Source organism: Monodon monoceros, unplaced genomic scaffold, assembly GCF_005190385.1.
Source record: "Monodon monoceros isolate NGI ecotype Baffin Bay Population unplaced genomic scaffold, NGI_Narwhal_1 Super_Scaffold_12, whole genome shotgun sequence".
In the NCBI taxonomy this organism is placed as follows: Eukaryota; Metazoa; Chordata; class Mammalia; order Artiodactyla; family Monodontidae; genus Monodon; species Monodon monoceros.
In genome coordinates, this window is record NW_021703768.1 from 116,838,051 (window position 1) to 116,864,283 (window position 26,233).

General features: G+C 55.6%; 1 protein-coding gene across 3 annotated transcripts in view; it reads left to right on the forward strand.

The window, feature by feature from the left end:
• PSD2 (pleckstrin and Sec7 domain containing 2) overlaps positions 1–26,233 on the forward strand; it is a 112,267-nt gene that overhangs the window by 61,808 nt on the left and 24,226 nt on the right. For 2 of the 3 annotated variants that reach the window (XM_029218775.1, XM_029218776.1), the window contains 6 exons: positions 14,354–14,778; positions 17,937–18,377; positions 18,761–18,955; positions 21,999–22,079; positions 25,293–25,405; positions 26,133–26,191. In XM_029218775.1, coding sequence (XP_029074608.1) covers positions 14,405–14,778; positions 17,937–18,377; positions 18,761–18,955; positions 21,999–22,079; positions 25,293–25,405; positions 26,133–26,191 — 1,263 coding nt within the window. In that variant the 5' untranslated portion in view covers positions 14,354–14,404. Of the gene's footprint in view, positions 1–266; positions 448–14,353; positions 14,779–17,936; positions 18,378–18,760; positions 18,956–21,998; positions 22,080–25,292; positions 25,406–26,132; positions 26,192–26,233 lie in introns of those variants that run through there. The other variant, XM_029218774.1, reaches the window with a different exon arrangement.

Consider the following 26,233-nt stretch of genomic DNA (forward strand, 5'->3'; position numbering starts at 1 on the left):
GAACCTCGCAGCGCTCCCCTCCCCCACTTTCTTAAAGGGCCGGCGCGGGCTGGTGCGGGACAGGGCTTGCCTCCCTTCTCGGCCGGGTCCGGGCGCGCGATCCGGCCCTCAGTGCAGAGCTGGGGCAGGCGGGCAGGCGGGCGGGCGGCCTGCGTGGCCGCTGTCGCCTCCCGGCTCCATTCCCCCCGCCCCCCGCCCGCAGTCCCCCCGCCCTTCCCCGCCCTTCCCGCTCCTCCCTCCCTCCTTCTCTACTTCCTTCCCTCCCTCCTGCCGTCCGTCCCCCCTACCTCTGCTCTGCTTCTCCACAGACGCGCTCCGACACCTGAAGGGATAGCAGCGAGCGCGGGAGCCCCGACAGGCGGTGGCGGAGTGGGACGGTCAGTCCAGCGGTGGCCTCCTCATGGCCCCACCGTGAGAGGCTGGACCCAGCGACTGCGAGCCGGAGCGGTGAGTCGGGCTGTGCGGGAACACCTTGTTCCCAGGGTCAGCGTGCCCCGGGACCCCGCCCCTCCCGAAGCCGGGCTGGGGGCCGGGAGGGACTGCTGGGGTTGGGGGGAGCATGCTGGGTGGCGGCGCCGCCCTCCGCCCTCCGTGCCCGCCTGGGTCTGCTAACAAAGCTACATTTCGAGATCAATTCCGTGGCGGCTGGAGCATCTGAAGGATACGGTTGTCATGGAGATGGGGCCGAAAGAGGAAGCCCGGGATGGCAGAGTCTGGGCCAGGGAGAGAGGGCACCGCTAGAGAGCCCCAGGCCGGCCTGCAGGGAGGGTTAGGGCCGGCAGCCCAGTTGTCTCCTGATCTCCTACCCACCCCCACACCCCGCGCCCCCCGCCGTTTGTCTAATCCGAGTGCATATGTGTACGTTGATGGGGTGCCATTGGAGCTTGGTGGCCAGGGACCTGGGGTGTTGGGTGCCAGGCCTGCTGGCCACCACCTTTACCACGGAGCAGCTTTGAAGATTTATTTCTGTTTCCAGTTTCCCAACTTTGACAGCCTGGCTTAGCGGCCAGGCCTCAGCGGCTCTGAGCTCTGCCGCTGGAGCAGGGCTTGCATGGGGGCGTGGCAGGCATCAGGCAAGGCCAGGAGGCACATAATGGCTGTGGCAGCCGCAGGGAGGGAGGGGTCCTAGTAGTCACTGCTAGGGCTGGGGTGGGGCAGGGAGTCCAGATGTGGGGACCACCTGCTTAGCTGGCCCCCCTCCTAGGAGGAGGTATTCCAACTCTTGCTCTCCCTGGAGGACCTGGGGACTCCCTGAGTCAGAACTGGGGGCATTGTCTCTGCACAGGCCCAGGGGGCCACTGCCTCAGCCCATCCCTTAACCTTAGGGCCATCTTGGGGTGCCCTGGGAGAGAACTGGGGGCACCAGCCACAATGGAAGTGGGTCTGAGAATTCCTGGAAGGCTCAGGATAAGCCAGGCTGAACTTGATGGGTGGGTGAATGGGGAGCAGGGAGAGGGCTCAGGGTTTGGCCAGGACAGATGAGCAGCCTGGGTTTGGGGAGAGGCATTTGGACTTTCCTGGGTTCTCCAGCTCCTTCTTCCAGACCCTGGAAACAAAAGCTGCTTAATGGGGGATACTCAGGCAGCTCGAGGGAGAGTGGGGAAGGGGCATTGGGACCACCTCCAAGTCCAACCTCTGGCCCTGGCAGATATAGTCATTTTTCCACTCCTTCCTTGGGAGGTTAGGACCGCTGCCTCCCAGGGATGCTGCAAGTTCTATGACCTGTGGTCTCTGAATCAGCAAAGTGGGCCAGCTGCCCTCCCTTACCCACCTTCCCTCTCTTCCGTCATACCCACCTTCCCTCTCAAGAGCCCCTTTTCCCCAGCATATGGTAAGAGTCAGTGGCTTTTGACTGAGGCTACTGCAAAGTTTGGTCCTGGTGGAAACATGGCAGGTCCCTAGGTTGTGGCCTGAACCAGAGGATTCCCACACATTGGGATGAGTAGGTGGGTGGTGGCCCAACTAAAGGTAGAAGGTTGACTGGAATGCCCTTTGAAGTCCTCCCCTGCTGGTGCCTTTTGCAGGGGCTGAAACCTCAATGCTTAGGTGACTTGTACCCTGTAATCCCAGGAGTGCCCTGTGCCAGCCTGAGAGGCTTCCCTCCTGCTGCTGGTCTGACAGCTATGGGTGTGCACTCCCCCAGCCGACCTGACCCGCAGTGTTCCCTAACGCAGGGGAGCAAAGTTACCTGGAAAGGTCTTGCTGCTCTTGACAGGACTGAGAGAGGGGTGGGGGGGACATTGCTTCGCCCAGCTTCCAGAATCGTGCACTGCCACTGTGCTAAGTACTCTCCTACACAGACCAGCCTTTAGAGGGAGGTATGCCCATTATTTCCATTTTGTGGATACTGAGGCTCAGGGAAAAGTTGCTTGTTCAAAGTCACCTGGTTAGTAAGTGGCAGAATCAGGATTTGCACATGGGCAGAACTGCTTGAAGCTTGGACTTCTGTCCCCAATTTCATTCTCTTCTTCCTTGGAGGTACAAGTTAGGAGGGAGGTGGGACTGAGCACCTTTTCATCTGGAGCAAGAGAGTGAACTTGGGGAAAACTGAGGCACTAAGCTGGGATCTTCTAGAGAGCTGGGATCGAGGCATTCCCGTTCCGGACGTTGGCCTGAAGGAGAACAACACTGCCTCTCGTGACAGACGATGCTCTAGACATTCTTTGCCAGATGGTCTTTTCCAGGAAAATCTGTTTTGAGAGGCATCTTATGTCTGGGGCTCCATATTTAGCCTGGCTCCTCACACGGGAGGATACACTCAGGCTGTCACCCCTTGAGGGGTGTTTGGTAGGGGGGTGGGCCTGGGACAGACCCAGCTCCTTGCTACGGTTCAGGCAGAGGTGGGTTAGGGTCCCTGTTCCTGCCAGTCCTGTCCCGGCTGAGGGCTGCCCTGCTGGTCTCCGTGGGACCTGGCTGTTTCCTGCAGGGCCCTGTCCTCCTAAGTTGGTTTGCTCGTAGGTAAGCCTGACCCTGTTTAGGTGGTGAGCCGCTCCAGGGCTGTGTCTGCTTGGCCCGGGAGGACTCCGGCGTCCAGGTCAGGCCCATAGCCCAGCGTGCTGTCTGCTGCGGTAAGGACTGCCCTCTCCTGACTCCTGCGCCATCAGGGGCCCTGAGCTCCCCTCTTTAGAGTGTCTCCCTCCACTCCCTTCCCTCCCCCCTAACTTTTTGTCTTGTCACATCTGATCGAACAATGAACACCCACCTATATATATACCCTTCACCTAAGACCTAGTTTGCCAATTGTTGACATTTTGCCCACATTTGTTTCTCTCTCTCTGAAACTTCTGAAAGTAAGTTGCAGACATCATAGCACTTCAGCTCTAAATACTTCAACATGAATTTCCTGAGACAAGGGCATTTTTCTATATAATGTACTGTTGATCATATCCAAGAAATTTAATGATGCCATCTAATCTCATGTAATCCATATTCAAATCTCTCTAGTTGTCCCTGTAATGTTCTTTATAGCTTAAAACATTTTTTTTTTGATAAAGGATCACACATTGCATTTAGTTATGTCTCTTTAGTCTCCTTTAATCTAGAACAATTCTCTGCTTTTTTTTTTTTTTGAAGTCTCTTATGACATTGTCAGTTTTAAAGAGCCCTGGTCAGTGTTCATGTAGAATGCCCGACATTCTGGGTTTGTCTTATTGCTTTCTCATGAGTAGAGTCAGGTTAAATATTTTGGGCAGGAATATCCCATAGGTGATGTCGTGTCCACCAGCAGGCGCATGTCATTAGCCTGTGCTGTAATAGGTGGTGCTAAGTTAGGTCACTTGGCTAAGGAGTCCCTTTGTTTCAATCCTGTTCCTCCCTCTTCCCTACCTCCAGAAGCTTCATCCACCTGGTCACCCGCACTCCAGGTCAGCAAAACTGACTGAACCCCCCCTTCAGAACATACGCCGGAGAAGGGTGGTTAAGCAGATGCTAATGGCGCCCTCAAGGAGTTCACAGCCTCAGGGGTGTGGATGGGATGAGCCACAACTCAGGGCAGGTGCTGTCAGTGTGGGGAAGAAGCCCCGAGAAAGCAGTGAGGGGCACAGGGTCGGGGGGGAGGAGAGGGAGTGGGGGGCAAGACAGGAAGAAAGGGGGTGGGGCCTGGACCACAGCTGACCTAGAATGTGGGCTGACAGCTGGCCCTTTCCCCAAGGGCACGGGGAGCTACTGAAGGGTTTTAAAGAGGGGAGCGATGAGGCAGATGTGAGTGCTGGGAAGGGCGCTCTGAGGAGGATGGCGTGGACTGGCGGGGCGAACGGGGTGAAAGGGATGGTCAGGAGGCTGTGACATGGCCCAGCACAACACGCTGGTGCCCTGGATTCTAGGCTGCTGCGTACGGCGCACAGAGGGAGTGCACAGGGGGAGTGGAGTTGGTGTGGGGGCCCTGCTGGGACGGGGGTATGGCAGGTGCGGGGTGGAGAGAAGGGATGGAGTAAGGAGAGATTAGGAGGCAGAATGAAGAGCACTGGTGTCTGACTAGTGGTGGCGAGGGCTGTCATGCAATGGCTTGGACAGGATGTGGAGAATGCTGGTTTGAGTGTGTGAGGTCTGAGGCACTTTCCAGGTCAAAGGAACAGCGTATGGGAAGTTCACTTCCCCAGGTCTTGGTGGGATGAGGGCAGAGGGAAGGCCACACACAACCCACAGCAGGGAGTGGATGGTGAGCTTTCAGGTACCAGCAGCGGAGGGACTTTGAGTGGGGGCAGGGGCCGGCTCAGAGGCAGCTGCCACTATAAAAGTCAGGATAGTCTCTCCCTTGAAGACCCCAACTTCCTTACCTCATTTCACTTCTTCATACTTGCTTGGCAAAACCCCAACCCTGGTTAAATGCAGTGCCTGGTCTGCTCCCTCTGTGCAGCTGAGTGGGGCTGAGAAAATCCACTGCCCTGACTGGTCTCACATTTAATTCAAAACCATGGACTTCGGGTGTGTCCTTAGTGCTGTCCCGCAGTCCCACATGGGTCCTAAGTCCACTCCCTCCCCCTACCTGATGACTATTTCACTCTTTCTGTTCTGCCTTCAACCCTAGCCCCTCTTCTGCAATCCTCCCTCAAAGCTGATGACATTGCTTCCTACTTCTTTGAGAAAACAGAAGCAGTTAGAACTTCCTCAGACTCCCAGTGCTACGTTCACCCATCCACTAGCATCTGTACCCACTGCTCTGCCTTCCCCAGTTGCTGCGGATGAAGTGTCCCTGCTCCTGGTTTAGGCCAGCCCTTGATTTGTGCAAATAGATCCTGTCCCCTTGTGCAGTAGAGGGGGAACCTATAATGTGGGCGGTGGAGGGCACACTGTTCCAGCAAATGCCCCCTCCTGCATTATAGGCTCCCCCCCAGTGGATCATTCCATCAGCAGATATCTTTTTTTTTTCCTTGTAATACATTAATTTATTTATTTTATTTTTGGCTGCGTGGGATCTTCCTTGCTGCGCGTGGGCTTTCTCTAGTTGCGGTGATCGGCGGCTACTCTTCGTTGCAGTGCGTGGGCTTCTCATGATGGTGGCTTCTCTTGTTGTGGAGCATGGGCTCTAGGTGCCCGGGCTTCAGTAGTCGTGGTGCGCGGGCTCAGTAGTTGTGGCTCGCGGGCTCTAGAGTGCAGGCTCAGTAGTTGTGGCTCACGGGCTTAGTGGCTCCAAGGCATGTGGGATCTTCCCGGACTAGGGATCGAACCCGTGTCCCCTGCATTGGCAGGCGGGTTCTTAACCACTGCGCCACCAGGGAAGTCGCTTTCAGCAGATATCTTGTTATTGTTTCTCCTGTCTTAAAAGATGGCTCTCTCATTTTCTCCAGCCAGCTACCACTGCATCTCTGTGCTCCTCTTTACAGCAAACCTCCCCAGAAGGGTTGTACACTGACTGCTCTTCTCAAGGTCACCAATGACCTCCATGTTGCTACACCCAATAGCCACTCTCAGTCCTCATCTGCCTCCTTTGGCACCTTCAGTCTCTCCCTCTTCCTTGAAATACATTCCTTGATCTCCAGGACATCCATTGTCCTGTTTTCCTCTGACCTCGTGGTTACTCCTTCTCAGTCTCCTTCTCCCCGACCCGCAGCTCACAATATTGGAGTGCTCAGGACTCAGCCCTCATCTGCATTCACTCCTGAGCCGATCTCATCAGTCCTACGGCTTTACGCACCACCTATATGCTGCCAGCTCCCAGACTTATATCCCAAATTTTGACTTCTCTCCTGAGCTCCAAAAGCCCACTCAGCATCTCGACTGCCATGTCTACTGGACGCCTCAAACCCAACTTGTCCAAAGCTGAGCTCCTCTCCTCCTGATCTTCTCTCCCAAACTTGCTCTACCCGGTCTTCCCCATCTCAGGAATTGCAACTCCATCCTTCTAGGTGCTCAGGGTCGAAATACTGGCGTCATTCCTGACTCCTCTCTTTCTCTCCTATCCCATGGACACTCCTATCCCATGGACAGTCCATGAAGGGGTGAGACTTTTACCAGCCCCCAGATCTCCCATCAGTGGGCTATGGCTGAATAGGAGGGCCAGTTTCAAAGATGGGGACAGACCCTTTCACACCCGCTCACTTTGCACCACATGCTGCTCGCCTTCAACCGGGCCCAAGGAGACCACAACCTTTGTCAGACCCTGTGCTGAAGCCCTAAAACAGACAGTAGAGGACAGGGTAAGAGGAGGGAGGGAGGAGAAGAGGAGCCTCAGCAAGGGAGGGGTTACGTGGAGTGATGTAATCAAGAGGTTGGGGAGAGGGTGGGGAGGAAGGTCTCAGGGAAGGAGGCAGAGAGGAAGAGGCAGGGTGGACAGAGAATGTGAGGATCTCGAGAGTATGGGGTAAATGAAAATTGGGCAGGGAGCAGGGAGGATGAAGTTTCTTGGTTCATCTCTCCTGGCTGTTGAACCAGACTGGGGGGAGGCTGCTCAGAGTTTGAGCCCCTGGAGTCTGCCCTTCCCCAGGCTTTTTAGCCAAGGCAGGACTTGCTGGGAGGACTTGCCCTTGGTCAGTTCATTGTAGCTTTCGGGGTTAAGCTTTCAACCTGCAGGCTCATGGCTCAAATGTGGCTCAAGAAGCAGAATGAGTCCCAGGTGCCAGCTGAAGTTCCAGGAAGACAGGCAGCAGCCAGCTTAACCAGAACAGCCTAGTCCTTTGTGGTCCCAGAAAACTGAGGGCTCACCCTGCAGGGAAGTTGACTGGGGGTAGAGTCACCAGCTATAAACATGATTTGGGGTTTGACAGCAGACGCTGTGAATTTCATCAGTGTTGAGGGCTCTCCAAACCAGCATGCAGATGTATGCAAATGCTAAGCAAATGAAGGTGCCAAGTGGCTGTGGGGCGGGGAGTGAAGTAAGCTGGGAGATGTAAAAGAATGACCTTTGCAGAGCTGGGCCCAGGGGCCCCTGAAAGTCCCAGCAGGCTGTGGGGCACATGCAGATAAGATGCAAATGTACACCCAATCCCAGGAACCTCTGCCTGCCCCACCATGAGAAAGGAGGCCTTCCAGACGCCCACAACCCAAGGCCAGGCTGAGAGGAAGAAAGCAGGCTGGTGCTGGGCTCCCGGTTAATCCCAGATTAACATCACCTGAAGGGAATGGGAGCCTTTTAAGGGAGGTCCAGACCCCTGGCCCTTGCCCTGCACCTGGTGTGGCTTTTGTGCCTTGAGATGGAAAGCTAGGAGGGAGCCGGGTCTGGGGCAGGAGTGTTAGTGGGGCCAGGACTGTAGGGTCCTCACCTGCCTCAGGAAAGGGTGGGGCACCCTCTGTGGCCCATCCTCCTGGTCCCCACAGGAGCCTTTCTCCTGCCTCCACCCTCAGGCTGGGCTTCTGAAGCCGCTGCCTCAGAACCTGCTCTGACAGGCTGCCTAGGGCAAATGTCTGCTGGGGCCTACTGGGTGTCCTGTGCTACTCTACTGGGCATTCCGCCCCCAATGTGGGCAGCCAGCTCCCTCCCCTGCAGACCTGAGAGATGGTTCTGGAAAAGCACCCTTCCCTGAGCACTTGTGCCTGACTCTGAGCTGAGCATCGCAGCCAAGCCATCTCCTTTGTCCTCCCTGCAGCCCTGCGGGGCACATGCTGTTAGCACCACCACCCCCATTTTGCTGAGGAGGGTGCTGAGGCTCAGAGAGGTAGGCAACTTTCCTGAGGTGACACGGCTTGTGGGATTTGAAGCCAGGTCTTTCTGACTGCACAGTTAGGGCGCTGACCCACTGTCCTGGACTGTCCCATCTGAGGCACTAGGTGGTCCAAGCTGAGAAGACCAAGTAGGTAGAAGGATTAGGGTCACTTTGGGGAATGGAGGCAGGGCAGTTCCCAAGGCTCCTGGGTAGACATCCCTCCGTATTATCCGGGGCATCTCCCTGCCCCGGGCAGGTGGGACATGGAGGAGGTACACGCCCAGGCTGATCTGTGCCTCGGAGTGTGCTCACAGCTCTGGGATGACAGGAAGGTCCTGACCTCCAGACTTGTTGGCTGGCAGAGATTGTGGGGGGGCATGGTGAGCTGTGTGATCCAGGGGCCCCGCTGAGAGGTCTTCCTGTCACCTCCCTGTTGCTCGTGCTGTCAGTGGCTCAGCAGGTTCTTGTGGAGGCCTGGAGTGGACAGGTCTGGGCCAGCCTGGGCCCCATGAATGGTGTGGGGCACAGCTGGCCAAGGTCTGTTCTGAGCACTTACAACACACCAGCCCTTTTCGCTGATCGTCTAATTTAACTGCCCATGTGGGTACAGTTGTGTGTTTGTGTGTGTGTGAAGATCCCAGCCCATGTGCTAAAATCTGGGTGAGCTAGGGAGTCAATTAGTGTAGTAGAAATTTTGGGAAAGGGCAGTGGAACCGATGGGGTGTTCAGGGTAGGTTCCCAGGGGGCAGAAAATAGGTCTGAGAATGAAAGGTTTCCAGCTTTTTTTTTTTTTTTTCCAAGTAGCGTTCATGGAACTCCGAGTGTACAATGTCAGAGGTGGAAAGTCCTTGGGGATTGTCCAGGTTGGGGTTCATGCCCAGTTCCTATGGATGGGCTGTAGGGGTCCATGAGCCTCTCAAAAAATACTCAGAATATTGTGTACCTGTGTGAGTCTGTCTGGAGCAAGATACAGAGTTCCATCAGATGCTCAAAGAGGTCTAAGGCTTAGAAATGGTTAGGAATCTCTGATGTACACAGGGAATGAGGCCAGAGAAGGGTTTCATTTGCCCAAGTCCCCCTAGCACATTGGAGGCAACACCTGAGTGCCTGGCTCCCAGCCCTGCTGCCTGGGACAGCTGTAGTCTCAGTTTTGCCTGTACACTGACATTCCAGAATGATTTTCTCTGTTCCCTGTCCCCTCTACATACCCTGCCTGGGCTGTAGGCACTCTTGGACATCCCACAGGCTCTTAGATTTTGCCTGTCCTGGGTAGTGCTCAGTGCCACGGGTCCCCTATCCCAGCTCTGCCTCCTGTGCCCCCATTTCTACCAGGTTGACCTGTACTACCCCATCTCCTCCCAAACCCACACAGCTGCCTGATGCCAGGGTTGTGGCTGTGGTCAGTGTGGGTGCCTGTCTTCCCTACCACCTGCCCTAGCCTGAAGCACTGGGTTGTCCCTCCCCTGCCCCGGCTGCTCCCAGAGCAGAATTGGTTTCAACCAATCACCCAGCTGCCCAGTGATGTAGGTCTAGCTGCCCCGGACCTTGCCCCTAAGCCTGTAGGCTCCTCACTACCTCAGGAGCCTACCTCATGAGTAGCTGTCCAGCTCCCTTCATGTGTGTTTATGGGTCTGAATATATGTGGGATGTGTGTGTGTGTGCCCACAAATGCCTGTACCGTACGCTTGCTCACAGACGTGCACGCGGGCGCCTGCACCCGTGCATCTGCCCTCTGTCTTAGAGAACATGTTGGGCCCTCCAGCCCTTTCCTTGGGCTTCCCACAGTCCCTGGCTTGGATCCCAGCATGGAAGGCACTTTACGAGGTTATCCCTGTGAGAGTCCCGTGTTGTTCCATGCAGAAGCCAGACTTGTCACTTTCCACCTTCGTGACCCTGAGCATGGTCCTCAACCTCTCTCAGCCTCTGCTTACAATGGGGATGATGGCAATCTCTAGGTTATCATTCACTAAATATTTAAAAAGTGTCCACTGTTTGCCAGGCACTGTGCTAGGCTCTGGGAGAGACAGCAGTGAACATGGCATAGTCCCCACCCTCACTGAACTTACCACCTAGTGAGCGAGATGGGCAGAAAATAAGGAAACAAATAGAAAAGGGTGTTTCAGGTCTGCTAAACGATGCTTAGCAGATATGTTTCTCCGTGAAGGAGTGTAAAAGAGTGCTGTGTAGTCAGAGAGGGCCTCTCTGAGGAGGCAGCACTGGAGTTGAGCCCTGAGTGACAGAAGAGGCAGTCATTTAAAGATCTAGGGAGGACTTCCCTGGTGGTGCAGTGGTTAAGAATCCGCCTGCCAATGCAGGGGACACAGGAAGATCCCACATGCCGCGGAGCAACTAAGCCCGTGCGCCACAACTACTGAGCCTGCGCTCTAGAGCTCGCGTGCCACAACTGCTGAGCCTGCGTGCCACAACTGCTGAGCCCGCATGCCACAACTACTGAAGCCCATGCGCCTAGGGCCCGTGCCCCACAACAAGAGAAGCCACTGCAATGAGAATCCCGCACACCACAACGAAGAGTAGACCCCGCTCGCCGCAACCAGAGAAAGCCTGTGCACAGCAAGGAAGACCCAATGCAGCCAAAAATAAAAATAACTAATAAATAAAATTAAAAAAAATAAATGAATAAAATAAAACCATCATAGTAAAAACTGGTTCAGGCTAGAACCATAGGAAAAAAAAAAAGATCTAGGGAAAGAGCATTCTAGGCCAAGGGTACAGCTGGTGCAAAGGCCCTGAGGTGGGAATGAGCTCAGGGAGCAGAAAGAAGGCCAGTGTGGCTGCTGGGGTGGGGGATGGGCTGAGGGTAGTGAACCAGCTCAGGCAGAGCCTTTTTAGGCCATGCTGAGGAGGCCAGATTGGCGATGGGAGCTGATGGAGGGTTGCCAGTGAGGGAGGGGTATGATATAATTTGTGTTTTCACAACTCACTCCAGCTGCCATGGGAGAGTGGGGAGGGGGGATAGGGTTGTTGCAGGAACAGCTGAGACCCAGAAAGTGGCTGGCTTGGCATTCAGCCCTGGCCCAGCCAGGGTTCCATTACCGTCATGGACCCCATTTTGGTTGGTGCTGAAAAAGAGGCTGCTATGCCCAAGGTTATCCCAAGGGCAATCACAGGAGCCCCTGCTGAGAGAGGGGCCTGGTTCTGGCTGAGGGAGGATGCAGAGGATCTAGCCACTGCTGGGCTGTCATTTGTAGGCATCTCCTTCTCATGAGTGGGCCCTGTGGCCCAGCTGTACCCCGTCCCCTGCTCTTGCCAGCAGGGCTGGAAGTGGGCAGGGTCACTGCTTTGTGTAGACTCTTCTGGATGAGAATTTGAGCCATGATCTTGAGGGAGGGTCTGGGAAACTGGGGCTCATCCTGTACTTCCAGCCCATCCAGGTGCAGAGGGAGGCTACTCCTGAGTCTAGAGGTAGCTACTCACTGTGTGACCTGGGGCAAAGCCTTTCCTGGTTCTGTGCCTCAGTCTCCCCGTATGTCAAATGTGGTAGTGGAGAGAGTGGGCCATAGCTGCCTTTCTCCTTGACCTCTGTAGTGAGTTTGTTTTTCCAGCCCTCTCATCATTCATGACCCTAAGTTCTGCCACCAGCCCTGGGGAAGGAGAGCAGAGGTGATGCCCCCATTCTGCAGATGGGTTCACAAAGGCCAGAGGGGACAATGATGAGTCCCAGGTCACATGGTGATTCAGAGTGAGGACTTGGGGCATTGTTTCATGCCTCTGCCCTGAAGGGCACCCCTCCCTTGGTCCCAGCAAGAGAGGGGGGTCCTGGCTCAGCTCTTTCTGGGCTCAGCTGGCCTTTAGCCCAGGCAGGGACTCTGGGCCTCTTCCCAGAGTGGAGCTCAATGTGCCCCTTGTCTGTCCACCCCCAGAAGCTGAGGACCCGGCCCCGTGCCTGGTGTTGGCAGAACCTCCATCTTGCTCTCAGCTGCAGGAGGACATGGCAGGGCAGGTAGGGCTAGAGCCAGCCTGAGGCAGCTGCTGGAAGTTGGAGGTGATGTAGGGGCCTCTCAAGAGGTCCTTGATTTGTCCATAACCCTGGCTTTGGGGCTGGTGTAGACTGAGCACCAGGTGAAGCCGCTTATGCTGTCAAATCTCAGGCCTCACTGGGAGCTCAGGCAGAGCCCTGGCCAAAGGGGGGCTAAGCATCCATGTGTGGGTGTGGGAGCTTGAGGAATCCTGGTAGAATTAGGTTGAAACCCTGTGCCACAGATCCAGTGCTCACCCAGGCCTGTGGACTAGAAAGCAGACCAGAGGACTAGAACTCAGGCAGCAGGCCCAGAGGCCCCACTGTCCCTCCTCTTTCCTGTCTAAATGCTCCCCTCACCCCCAGGGAGTCTCAGCTGAGGAGATTACTTCCTGTTCTCCTTGCTCTGAGTACACAACCCGAGGGAACGGATTGAAATAGCAACTGCAGCAGCAGGGATTTAGGGCAGACCAGAAAGAATCCCTCACTCAGTGCCGAGCCCCTTGGGGTCTCCAGTGTCCTAGGATCAGGGCCCAGATATTCTAGAGCCTAGCTTTTCAGATTTTTTTTTTTTTTTAGTCTGTGGAAGTTTTGTTTTGTTTTTGTTTTGTTTTTTAGAGTAAAATCTTATGCTCATACAGCCTTCAAAACTCTAGGAGGTGACTGTCAGGGCGGGTGGGCTGGGGCCCCAGATCCCCATCAGTCCTGCCTGCTCTCTTCCACTCCGTGTTTGAAAACCAAGGGGTACATGAATCTTAAGTGGTCCTGTGGTGGCAGAGCTCCTCCCAAGGGCCCAGAAGCCCCCAGAGAAGTAGACTCACCTTCCTCTCCAGGCTCATCTCTAAGTGGGAAGTTTCTCCTGGAGTCTAACCCAGTGTTTCCCAAACTTGCCTTATTATAAGAATAACAGATTACTATACCCGTTCCCTATAGATTCTGGTTCAGGAGGCCTGAGGGAGGGCCTATCTGTGTTTTAACAAGTTCCTCAGGTGACGCTTTTGACCAGGTGAGTATGGAGAGTATGGGCCTCACTTAAGTCCCTGTTGCTATACCTGCGTGCCTCTCCTCCTCCCGCCGTCTCCTGAACCCCCAGCACCCTTTCTCCAGAGGAGAGTGGGGTTACTGGGGGAAGCTGAGGTCCAAAGAGGGGAGGAAGGCAGTTCTTTGGAGGGACTGGTCTGTGTCCTTGGTGGCAGAGGCCACTAGGGGTGAGGTGGGGCAGAGAGGGCTGAGGGGAGAGCCAGAGCACAGCCCGTCACATTGCCCACCCTCCTGAGATTGGACAGGAAGCTTCTGGGAAATTGAGCTTGTTCTGATCGGTTTAAAAAAGGGTGTGTGTGTGGAGATGGCAGGGAAAATGGGTCTCCTCATTTTACAGAGGAGAAACAGACCCCGGGCAGGACAGAGGGGAGGGGGCTGGCCTGGGTGGGGTAGTGAGGAGTCCCAACGTGGACCCCACGAGGCCGCACAGTGAGTGGGGCTCCCCTTCCAGTGCTCTCCCCTGGAGGGCCCCGTGGCAGCCTCCTCACGAGTCCCTCCTCAAGGATGGGTGAGCGCTGGGGCCAGGGCCGGGTGTGGAGGGGAACCCCAGGCCCCCTCCTCCTTGCACCCCGCGCAGCCAGGGCTTTGGGCGCTCAGCGGTGGAGGAAGCCCCGCTCTCGGCCAGTCTCCCGGGTGGCGCCGCCCCACTCAGCACCCTGGACAGCGCCTCCTCGGGGCCTCACTTTGGCTTCTCTAGGGTGGCCTCTGTTAATAAAGCTGCACTTCTGTTGACTTCCTTGCCTCCCTACTTAACTCTCCCTCTAAAGTCAGCCCCCAGTCCAGATCTTTTCAGTCACCACTTGTCTCGCTTCTGGAGCCAGGGCAAGGGAACATGGAAAGAGGCAAGGTGGCTGGCTGCTGTAGGCCTGGGGTTTTGTTCCCTTCTCTCACCAGCGGGAGAGGAAGTGGTCTTGGAGGAGTCCTGGACCCTTCCCTAGTACCTGCCAAACTGGATCTTCCTCGGAGGGTTTTGATGAATTCTGAAGGGCACAACAGAGATATATAAGAGTTAACGGGGAAGGTAGGACTGGGGCACACCAGTGGCTGGGGGTCCGGGGAGAGGTGAGTGGTGCTTGCCTGAGCAAGGCAGTGCAGAGGCCACAGCCTGAACCCAGACTCCAGCTGAGAGGTCCTGAGAAGATCATCTGGGCCATCCTCTTGTCTTCAGGCAGGCTGCCTGCTGCTGGTTCTGCTGGGCTTTGGACCCCCAGCAACTGCTCTTTCTGATCCACCCCTTTCTCTCTCCATCCGCTGCCAGGTCAAGTTGGGTCCCAAAAGCAGCCAGCACGGGGTAGAAGCAGTGGCTGCCATGGATGAGGATAAGCTTCTATCTGCACTGCCTGGGGAAGATGGTGCCACCTGCGACCCCAGCCTGGAGCCTGAGGAGGAGCCTGGGGTCCAGAATGGAATGGCATCCAGTGAGGACCTGAACAGTGGCCACACCAGCCCAGGGCATGAGATGAGGGGCACCCTGGTGCACACTGAGGGGCATACAAAGGGCCTGGACATGGCCCTGCACGGCCTCAGCCTTGGCCTCTCCCTCACCAATGGCCTAGCCCTGGGGCCAGACTCAAACATTCTGGAAGACTCTACAGAGTCCAGGCCCTGGAGGGCTGGTGGGCTGGCGGAGGGGGACGATGCCTCCAGGAGCCTCTGTCCAGACACTGAGGATCCTCCACTGGGGTAAGTGGGTGTCTCGGGATGGGGGGCTCACCACATTTGCTCCAATGCTGCGTGGCCTGGGCCTAGCCACTTACCCTTTCTGGTTCTTGTTTTTCCTCATACATGAAATGGGAATTTTATGTCCCTGTTTTGGGAGGATAGGGCCATAAGAGAGATTTCAAAGGCCAGCAGGGCTGTTGTGCCACGCCACCCCACCCAGCCCTCCTATTCACCATGGGCTGTTTCTTTTTAAAAAAATTTTTTCTCTTCCATTGTGGTTTATTACAGGATATTGAATATAGTTCCCTGTGCTATACAATAGGACCTTGTTGTTTACCCATTCTATATATGATAGTTTGCATCTGCTAATCCCAAACTCCCAATTCATCCCTCCCGCACCTCCCCTTCCACCGTGGGCTGTTTCTATGTGGGGTTGGAGGGCCACACTCCCTCCATCCCAGGCTGGACATCAGAGTTCCAAAATGCCTTGATGTGGGAGGTCATCTGGCCTATCCCTCTGCTTCTTGGAGATGAGAATGTCCCAATTCTGCAACTCACCTCAAGAGAGTAGGCTTATGTGGATTAATCTTTGTCAGCTACTCCTCCCTGAGTGCCATCTGGGAGTTCGACCAGGAGCTCCTACTTATTGGAATAAGTCCTACTTCCTGGAGTTACAGCCCCATTTCTGTTATCCTCAGCTGGAGGTGGAGAGGCCCGGCGTCTTAAAGGTGCCAGTTGGACAAGGAGGCGAGGATGGGGCAGGGGAATGTCTAGAAACCCCCAGTGTGGGCTGAGAAAAGAAAGCATATAGAAGGCTTACCGTGTACCACTGCAGGCACTGGCCCGGGCAGACAAGGGTGTAGGAGGTGTGCGAGCATGTGTTTGTGGGGCATGCATGTGTGTGTATACTGGTGTGTGCACGGGGATGTGTGAGCATGTCAGTGTGCCTGGCCTGTGCATTTGAGTTGCACGTTTGGGTCTGCACGTGGATGTGTGGGGCTGAGAGTGCCTAGGTCTCCAAGGGCAGGAATGTGAGTACGTGGGGTCAGACGCCAGTGTGTGCCGGGTGTGCCAAGAGAGAGTTTCCATCGGGCCTATGGGGGGGCGGGGCCTATGGGGGCGGGCCGGAGGCTGGGGCTTCTTGGAGCATGCTGTTTGTATTTAGGTTGGTATAATTTTGGAGGATGGCTGAAGGTGGAGGCAGATGGAAGTTTGGAGATTAAGCTGATGGTCTTCAAGCCCCTGTCAAAACTACCCCTCAGGTTTGCTCAGGTACATGAGAGGGTGGTAGATATGGGGACCGCTCTTGGCTCTGACACGAGATGAGAGCCCCCAAGGGCAGGACTCTATCTTGTTGTTCCAGGACCCAGCATGGGCCTGGCAGAGAGAGCTGCTGGGCAGATTTTGGGTGTCTGCTCTGGCAGCCAGGGCAGTGGCCCTTCTCTTCCCTCCCCTCCTCCTGGAGGTCAGTAAAGGCAACTTCCATCCCAGCCCCCTGCTGGGCATCCTACCGCCTTTTCGGTTTCTGCCCTTTCCCCACTTCCTTCTCCAAATGAGGCTGCCGTCTTAACTCCTGGTGGGACAGGGGTGGCCGATGGCTGTGGCCTCAGCTTTTCTCTCTCAGGTCAGTATTTCTCCAGGAAGCACTCAGGGATCAAACTTAGGCACTGGGGGTCCAAGGAGGGGTTTGAGGGGGTGGGGCACTTCCCAGTCCTCCAAATATGGCTCAGTCTCTGCTAAGCCCCAGGGACTAGGGGCTAAGCAGGGCATCCTCAAGGTTACCTCAAGGTTACCAGGGGTGTGCTTCTTTGCAAATGGTGGGCCTTGGTTTATCTGAAATGGGCTGGGCTCAGCCTGCTTCTTTCTTTTTCTGTGTCTCTTGCTTTTGCTGTCTCTATGTTTCTCTCTCTCTCTCTCTGCGTGTGTCTCTTTATCTCTGTTACTTTCTGTCTCTCTGTCTTTGTTTTTCGTGCTCTCTGTATCTCTTTTCTCTATCTCTTTCTTATCTCTGTCTTATTTCTCTTCTTCTCTCTCTTTGTCTCTATTTTTCTCTCTTTTAGTCCTCTTCCTTGCCTGTTTTCCCTGCTTACTTGTGCATCTCCCCAGTGGATAAGAGGCCTCGGTTCATCTATGTGTGATGCTCGATTTTAGGTGCTGGGGCTACATCAGTGAACAGAATATACAAAAATTCCTACTTTCATGGAGCTTATGGTCTAGTGGGGAGACAGATAATATGTCATAAAAATAATAGATAATTACATAGTATGTTGGAAGGCGACAAGTGCCTTGGAAAAAATAAAGCAAGAAAAAGGGGCTGGGGTGTTTGGGGGCAGGTCCTAGTTATAAATAGGGCAGTCAGGGTGAGAAAGGGATGCGAAAGGAAGACTTCAGCCTGAGGAAAGAGCACTCTGGGCAGAGGGAACCGCTGGTGCAAAGGCCTTTTTCGGGGGCAGCACAGGGCTCTGCAAGGGCTTAGGCAGTGTAGTGGGCTGTGGGGCTGGTAGGCATCTGTCCATTCACCCAGTGCACCACTGAGCAGGGTTTACAGGACCTACTGTGTGCTGGGTGCTTCCTGGCCTTGTGTGTGGGTGGGGGGAAACAGGTGTAAACAGGGGAACAAACAGAATACTACATGCTGAGAGGGGCTGGGAGGAAATGAAGAGGTACCCTGAGGATGGACACTACTGAGGGGCCAGTGTGTTGGGTGGTGTGGGCCTGCCTCCCGCAGTCTCTCTGAGGAGGTGACATTAAAGGCAAGCCCTGAGAGCTAGAATGTGGCAGCCAGGCTAAGAACCACCCAGGTTGTGGGGACAGCAAAATTATGACCCTGTGTGACACTAGCTGTGATGGGGAGCCTGGAGGAAGCAGCCCCCCACCCCCTTCCCAGGCTAGGCTGAGGGAGAGTCTCACATTCATTCGTTTAGCTCAGTGATGCCCACTGTGGGCCAGGCACGGTGGGCAGGGGCGCCAGGACCACGCCTGTCCTTTCACTGCTGTGCGCCGGTACCCAGTCCAGCATCTGGCACCTAGTACTCAGCAAGGTTGGCAGAAAGAACAAACAGGACACGATCCATGCCCACTCCCTGCCCCCAGGGAGCTCCCAGACATGGATTGGTGCCATCCTAGCACCTGTAAGGGGGACACCTGGCAGGATGGTGACTGGTCCTCGCATCCCACAGGCCAGGAGAACCAGATGTGCGGGACGGCTTCAGCGCCACATTTGAGAAGATTGTGGAGTCGGAGCTGCTGCGGAGCACACAGTACAGCAGCCTGGACTCCCTCGATGTGCTGAGCCTCACGGATGAGAGCGACAGCTGCGTCAGCTTCGAGGCCCCCCTCACGCCCCTCATCCAGCAGCGGGCCCGGGATAGCCCTGAGCCAGGGGCTGGCTTGGGCACTGGGGACATGGGGTCCGAGGGGAACATGGGGGCAGCTGGCGGTGATGGGGAGCTGGGCAGCCCCCTGCGGTGCTCCATCTCTGGCAGCCGCTCCGAGAATGTCCTGAGCCGCCTGTCTCTCACGGCCGTGCCCAATGGCTTCCATGAAGATGGACCCCCGGGCCCAGGCGGGGACGAGGAAGACGAGGAGGAAGACATGGACAAGTTGCTGAACTCGGCCAGGTGAGGCAGGGCCCAGGCTGGGAGCCAAGAGAACCATTGAGCAGATGGGGAAACTGAGACCCAGAGGAGGCAAAGCAAGTTAGGACATCCGGGGGTCTGGAGTGAACAGCCCTCTGCAAGGTCATCGTGCCTACCCTCTGCACCCCTAGCCTGAGGTTCCATTCTGCCCTTCCAGGCCTTTCTAGCCAAGGTGGGGTCAGGGAGCTGATCATCTAATGATATCCTCTGAGGACTTTTCTAAAAGTCTGACTTGATTCTGTCCCGATGCAGTGGAGCTTCTTTCCCTGGTCTGACCCCTGGATTTTCAGAGGCCTGGGGAGACCTTCCAGCCCCCAACCACGGCTTCTGACCCCCTCCTCCCCAACCCCACCTTCCCTCTGCAGCGACCCCAGCCTGAAGGACGGCCTGTCGGACTCAGACTCAGAGCTGAGCAGCTCGGAGGGGCTGGAGCCTGGCAGCGCAGACCCACTGGCCAACGGGGGCCAGGGTGTGAGTGAAGCTGCCCGCCGGCTGGCACGCCGCCTCTACCACCTGGAGGGCTTCCAGCGTTGCGATGTTGCCCGGCAGCTGGGCAAGAAGTGAGCTCATCTCCGCACCCCCACCCCAGGCAAAGCCGGTGTCTTCCTCGGCCCAAGGCGGGGTGTGGGTGGCTGCTGTCAGGGGGGCCTGGTTCTAGGGGCTCCCAACAGTCCCCAAGAACTTTTCCTCCTGCCACTGACCTCATTCCGGGCCTTGCCCTAAATCTGTTTCCTTTCTGGGCTGCCTGGGCGAGGGCGCCCCCGGCTCTGAGGGAGGAGAGGTGTGGCAGGGCGGCCCCTCGGGGCTGGGGGAGTGGCATGTGGCATGTGGTTATGGGGCCGTGGTGGACGGTAGTGAGGACAGAGCAGCCGGGCAGGGGCTGGTGGGCCACCTAATGGGGCCAAGGAGGGAGGGGAACCTGGGCCTGGCTGGGACCTCGGAGGACCCAGGAGCTGGGGAAGGGGATCCTGGCCCTCATTAAGCCCCAGTCACTGTGTGTCTGTTGGGACCAGCTGAAGGGGCGGGAGCCACCAAAGCACAAGCCCCGGTCTTTGGACTTGGGGGAAGGGAACTAGCCAGGTTGAAGTCCTGAGGGGTAGGGGACAGTCAGCTGTGAAGTCAGCTGGTGTGTCCTGAGCAGGTCCGGCCAGCAGCATGTCCACCTGCCTTGTCCTTCCTGCCTGGCCATCCAAAGGACCCCCAACACCCACATAAGCCTTCAAGATGCACAGAAGCAGGCCGGGCCTCTGGAGAGAGCTGCTCCCAGGCTAAGAGAGGCAGCCCAGACTCTAGATCCCAAGTCAGAGCTGACTGGGGCTTAGGCCACAGGGAAGTCCTGAGGAACCCCCCTTCTCCCTCCCTCCTGACTCCTCCACCCTCCGTTGCCTCCAGGGCACTCCTGCCCTGGGCCTCCCCAAAAATTGCATCACCCACACCCTCACCTCTCCCACTGGGCTATAGTCCCCGAACCTAATGACATCCTCCTTCATTACGGTTGATCCCCACCCTCCCCTGTCTTTTCAATCACTCCCTCTACAAGAGTTTTCCCATCAGCATTTAATTGTGCTTAACTCTTTCCCATCTGAAACAAAAATCCTTCCTCAAATCGTACTTCCTCCCCCAGCCTCTTCACAGCCAAAATTCTATTTTCTGCTCTGGATGGCCTCTGTCCCCTCCCCTGCTGCACATTCAGTGCCTCCAGGTTGGCTTCTTCCCCTGGAGGGGCCCCTCACAAGCCCCTCTTACTAGAGTCAGTGGCGGCCTGGTGTCTTTGAATCCGGTGTCTGCTACTGGGCCTCAACTTTCTCCCCTTCAACAGCCTTGACACACCGGTCACTGCTTTCTTTTTCTTTTCTTTTTTTTTTTCTTTTTTGTGGTACGCGGGCCTCTCACTGTTGTGGCCTCTCGCGTTGCGGAGCACAGGCTCTGGACGCGCAGGCTCAGCGGCCATGGCTCACGGGCCCAGCTGCTCCGCGGCATGTGGGATCTTCCCAGACCGGGGCACGAACCCACCGCCCCCGCATCGGCAGGCGGACTCTCAACCACTGCGCCACCACGGAAGCCCCTTTCTTTTTCTTTAATTAAACTTTTTATTATGAAAATTTCAAGCATACACAAAGGCAGAGAAAGTAACATCTTAAACTTCCATGTACCCATTACTCAGCTTCAGAGTTATCAATATTTTTCTATTCTTGTTTGATCTATTTCCCCCACAGCTTCTTCCCCTCACATTTGCTAGAATATTTTAAAGCATATTTCAGACTCTCTATCATGTGATCCATAAATATTTAGTATGTGTCTCTGACTAGGATATTTTTTTAGACAGTCATAATTCCATTATAATTTCTGACAAAGTTAACAAAAATTCCTTAGTATCTCTAACATTTGGTCTATGCTTAGTTTTCTCTGGTTGTCTCAAAAATGTTTGTTCAAATCAGGACGCAAATAAGGTACATGCATTACATTTGGCCAATATATCTCTTAGGCCTCTTGTAGCCAACAGCAGTTGCCAGTCCCCCTCCTTTCTGTAATGCCATGTATTTGTTGAAGAAACGGAGTCATTTGTCCGGAAGAACTTTCCACGTTTTGGATTTGGTGTCCTTATGGTGTTACTTCACACGTTTCTGTAAACAGGAGGGAGAGCTCGGGGCTTGATTGTATTCAGGTGGAAATAAGCTCTGTTTTTTGGCAAGAATTCATCACTCCAGTCTTGAAACACTCTCTTCCTTGGCCCTCAGGACAGCATACCCCTACCTCTCGGGCTGCTGTTTGTCTGTCTCCTTCTCTGGCTATCTCTTCCCTCAGCTCACCCTGACAGGGGTTCTCCTCAGATCTCTGACCTGGATCTGCTGGCCTGTCTGTGCCCCCTCCTCTCACATGTGCTCGTCCCCCTTCCTACTGAGTTGTTAGTCACCAGTTAAGGGCTGATGACTCTCACATGGGTGCTTCTAGCTCTACCTGTTGTCCTGGGCTCTGGGCATCACCCCAGGGGCCACCCTCTCTGTCATGCCCCACACCCACTCCATCCCTCTCCACGTCCTGTGGATTCTGCCACCCAAACATCCCTCCTCCCCACCCCTTCCATGTCTCTCGTGGACAGCTCCTACCCCCGTGGGCCTCCACTCCACAGGCAGTGTTCCAAATACAGATCTGGCCATCTCACTCACCCCTTCCCTGCTTCAAACTCTTCCAGATCAAGTCCCAGTCCTTGCCTCGGCCCTCAGGCCCGGTTCCCTGCCTTATCTCTTGCTGCCCCCATTCCTGCTCTCCAGCCCCGGCCACATGGCCCTGCTGGTAGCTTCTTGGACAGTTTCCCCTACTGCGGACACTTTGCATCATCTCACCTCCTACTCCCTTCACGTGGGTGGCTCTTCCTTTCCTGAAGGTATTGGATGAGACATCACCTCCTCTAGGAAGCTTTCCTGACTCCCCCACCTCCTGGCCCAAGGTTGAACTGTCAGAGCCCAACCGGCCAGCAAGGGAGACAGCAGAGGAACGGGCAGGTCTGGGTGGGTGGGTCAGCGTCCCCAGGGGCCCACTGCCACGAACCCCCGCTGCTTGCTGTGCCCTGCTTCTAATGGATAACCCCTGCTCTCCTGGCAGCAACGAGTTCAGCAGGCTGGTGGCCGGGGAGTACCTCAGCTTCTTTGACTTCTCGGGCCTGACTCTGGACCGAGCACTCAGGTCAGTGGGGCTGGGATGGGATAGTGCCCACAGGCGATACAGCCACACATTTGGATTCTCCTGCCAGCTCTACTGTAAACTCGCTGTGCAAGACCTTGGACAAGTCTCTTGACCCCTCTGGGGAGGCTGAGGGGAAGGGGTCATGAGAGCAGCAGCAATGCAGAGACTCAGTGAGTGCTGGCTCTGCGGTGGGCGCTGAAAATATGAAGGTGGGAATGCAGTCGTGACTCTTCAGGAGGGGAAAGGGCCAAAAGGCTTGCCTGTACTGAGCACTTCCTGTCTGCAAGATGTACCCTTTACACACCTTGCTGACTGCATCTTAGCAACACCCCTGTAAGGTAGGCGGTATCATCCCATTTACTTGTGGAGAAACTGTGGGCCAGTTCCCCACAGTCACTGAGGGAGGAGATAGCCAAAATGGAATTTGCCCTCAGGTCCTGTTGGTGTTTGGACCTGGGGAGTGGCCCTCAGGAGGGGCAGGTGCAGGCCCCAGGGAGCAGAGGGCGGGAATGGGAAGATGCAGCCCAGTGTCCAGCGGACCCGGCGGCACGGCCAGTAGGGAGACCCTAGGCCAGAGCCCTCCTGGGGAGGGGCAGCGGTCTCTGAGCTGAGGTGTGGGTGGTCCCATGTATGTTAGATCTGTTCACCTCCTACGTGCCTCTCACACTTTTAAAAACTTTATTTTCCCTTCTTTTTTCTCTGTTTCAGTTGGGATATTTTCTATTGACCTGCTTCCAGTTCACTTACCCTTTCTCTGTGTCTCATATGCTGTTAACCCCATTTACTGAGTTTTCACTTTCTATTGTTTTATTTTTCAGTTCTGGAAATTTCATTTTATTAAACATTTTTTTGGGTAGGTTTTAATTCTCTGGGGGGAATTCTTCATCTTTTGATTTATTTTCTACTTGCTTTCCCCATCTTTCCCTCTCTTTCTTTGAACATATTAGTCGCAGTTACTTGAAAGTCCTTGTCTGCTTTTACCCCGATATCTGCATCATCTGTGTCTGTTTCTATTGTTTCTCTCTTGGCTTTCCATCTTATATCCTATTTCTCTGTGTGCTTAGTAATTTTTTTATTAGATGCTGTACGTTTTGTATAGAATTACAGTGGCTCTAGATCATTGTGTGTTCCTCCAGAGAGGGTTTACTAGGGTCCCTTGCTAGGCAGTTAGAGGAGGGCAGGGAGGCGCAGTCCTAATCCATCCAGGGCTGAGCTGAGGAGAGGCAGCCCTGAAGTTTGGTAAGGCTCAGGGTTCACCCCGATCACAGGGTGAAGGCCGCAGGGCTTTCCACTGAGAGCATGGTGTGTTCACTGGGGCCTCTCCCTTTGGTTGGTTCTAAATCCTAATTTTGTCTCCTCGTTGCGGCGAGACTGTCAAAAAACCAAATCCCTCTACTTCTCAGAGAGGCCTTCCTACCCATGACATCTTTAGGTTTTGGTAGATATCTCACAGGGAGAACTGGCCACATGTTTACAGCCCCTCAAGTCTCCCAGTTTGTCTCTCCAGCTCCGTGAAGCCACTAATTGTTCTGCCTCTTGCCTGCGCCCGTGATTGGCAGTGTCCCCGGGGAGAAAGCAGCTGATCTGCAGCCCACCTCTCCCCAGTTCTCTCCTCTCCAGAATCTTGGTCCTGTTGGTGTTTGCTGTGTCAGCAGTTTTCTGATAGCTTAAGAGAGATGTATTTTGTCTGGCTTTTCTCTTTGTTCTCAGTGGAAGTGTTGGTCGACTGCAAGCTACTCTATCCTGAGCTGAGTCTGAATTTTCACACTGGGTGATCGGGTGGGGAAGGTGTTCGGTGGGTCGGGCTCGCAATCAGAGGCATGAGTGCTGGGTGGGAGGACCTTGTATATCCAGCCCAATAGATTGAGGCTCGACTCTGCAGGCCCTGGGGAGCCCCAGAAGGTGCTGGGTGTGAAGCAGTATTCTGGGAGGCAGTGCTGGCAGCAGTGTGCTGGTGGCCTTTGATCCAGAGGCTTCTGAAGAGGGTCAGGTGGGAGAGGACGAGGCCTGAAGTTGGGCTGTGGGGCAGAGGAATGATTGGTGTGAGAAGCACAGAGGATACAGCAGACAGGCCCGTGGTTCCAAGATGCAGGGGAGAGGGTGGGCAGTAATGAGGCTGATCCCGGGGGGAAGCCTGAGTTTAACCGGAGCTTGGTGAAGACCCCTGAGGAAGGGGTGTTTGGGCTGGGGAGCCGGAGCTGGGATGGATGACTCCCAGGTAGGATAGGCTACGGTTGGGATGGGGGATGGGTTTTAGAAAGTCCTAGTGGAGTATGAGGAGAAGAGGGAGGGGCCAGATGCAGGGAAGAGAACGGGGAACAGGAGAGGCAGGGAAAGGAGGAAGCCTAGACGGCGGATGGAGTGTTTTTATACAGCAGTTGATTGATCGGGATTGAATTAGAGAGTGGTCTGCAGTTTTGGATGCCTTGGGAAGCCTCCAAGGATAAAGATTGGCCAGAATGGGGCTCACAGGTCCCAGGGTGCCTTAGAAGTAGCTTGAGAGAGGATAAAGCAAAGTGAGCATTACAGAAGCCAAGTGAACCGTGGCAAAATCAGGGACAAACTAGTCTCATGAGCCCAGGATGGATAGAGGCCCACAATGTCTCAGCTTGCTGCTTCCCTTCCCAAGAAGGGGTGTGCCTATGCCCCAGGTGAGGGACCCCAGCCCCATCTCCCAGCCCCTCTGGTTTTGGCATACTCTGCCAGGGACTCCTGAGAGCTGGTGACCTTTGAATTTGGCCTTGAGAGGGACTCAGAGCTGCCCAGCAGAGGAGGCTCAGACTTGGGGTGGGGGGAGTGAGGGAGGCCAAGGTTGGGCCTGGGGCTCAGCTGGTAGCGCCTCAAGTGAGGAGTGGGAATGGCTGAGGGAGAGCGGTCTGAGGAGCGGCGTGGATGGCCCAACCATGGAGGAGGGAGCCAGGAGTGGAGCGGATGCTGGCACTGAGGTGTTCGTCTGCCTTTGCTCTTTACAATCTGGCCCCTGCATCCTTCCAGAAGGGCCCTGGAGGGTGATGAGGGCTGACACTCCACACTCCAGAGGCCATTATGGGGGTCAGGGTGCCTCCCTGGGCCCAGATGCTGGGGCTCTGGGGCCTCAGCCCCCTTGGGCAGGTTTGGGTGGTGTGTGTGTGTGTGCGGGTCCTACCCTGAGTGAGGATTCAGACTGACTCAGGGGCTCTTGGAGGCCCTCAGCATCCTTGCATTACCCTCCAGAACCTTCCTGAAGGCCTTTCCGCTGATGGGGGAGACACAGGAGCGTGAGCGGGTCCTTACGCACTTCTCCCGCCGGTACTGCCAGTGCAACCCTGACGACAGCACTTCGGAAGGTATGCCTCGCCCCACTCCCCTGCCCCCCACCCGGGCCCTGGCTTCTTCCTACCTCTGGTCCACCTGCCACTTCTGTCCCGCTCAAGAAGCATCAGTGAATGAACAATGGCAGGTGGCATGGGGACTGTCTGCTGGAAAAGGAACCTCCCAGCTGCCCCGCCCGTTGTCACTCCCTGTGCCTGAAAGTCCTCTATCCTGGAGTCAGTCCTTGGGGTCCTCATTCTCGGTGGTGCCCTGTCGCAATGCTGATTGTTGGTGTGGTGGGAGTCCTGGTGTGGAAGTCTGGGTTGGGGTCCTCTTAAGTGCAGGACTTGTCCTGTGGATGGACCTGAGTCCCAGGAACTGGGGAACTAGGCTGGTTATTAGAGGAGACACGGGCCATGGAAGGGATATAGCCTGGGACCCAGAGCCATTCCTGGGTCTGAGATTCAAGGTGAGTTTGGCCACAGCGGGCAGGAATCTGGGCTAGAACAGGCCCAGGGTGGTCTGGTCACCTCTGAGGGAGGGGTTGGTCCTGACCTGGGGCGAGTGAGTGACTCTGATGCTGTAATGGGGGTGGGACACAGAGCATCACGCAGGCCCTGGGCCCTGATGTATGGTTGGCAGGTGGCTGGCCTCTTCTTGTCTCCAAGGCCTCCAGGCTGACTCTGACAGGAGGCAGGTGGGAGCCTGGGGTTGGGAAAGAGCTGGGTGCTCATGCTGAGGGTGCCACTGTCTCTGATTTAGATGGGATCCACACGCTCACCTGTGCCCTGATGCTTCTCAACACGGACCTGCACGGACATGTGAGTTGGGGAGGCAGGGAGTGGGTGTGTCCTCTCACTGAT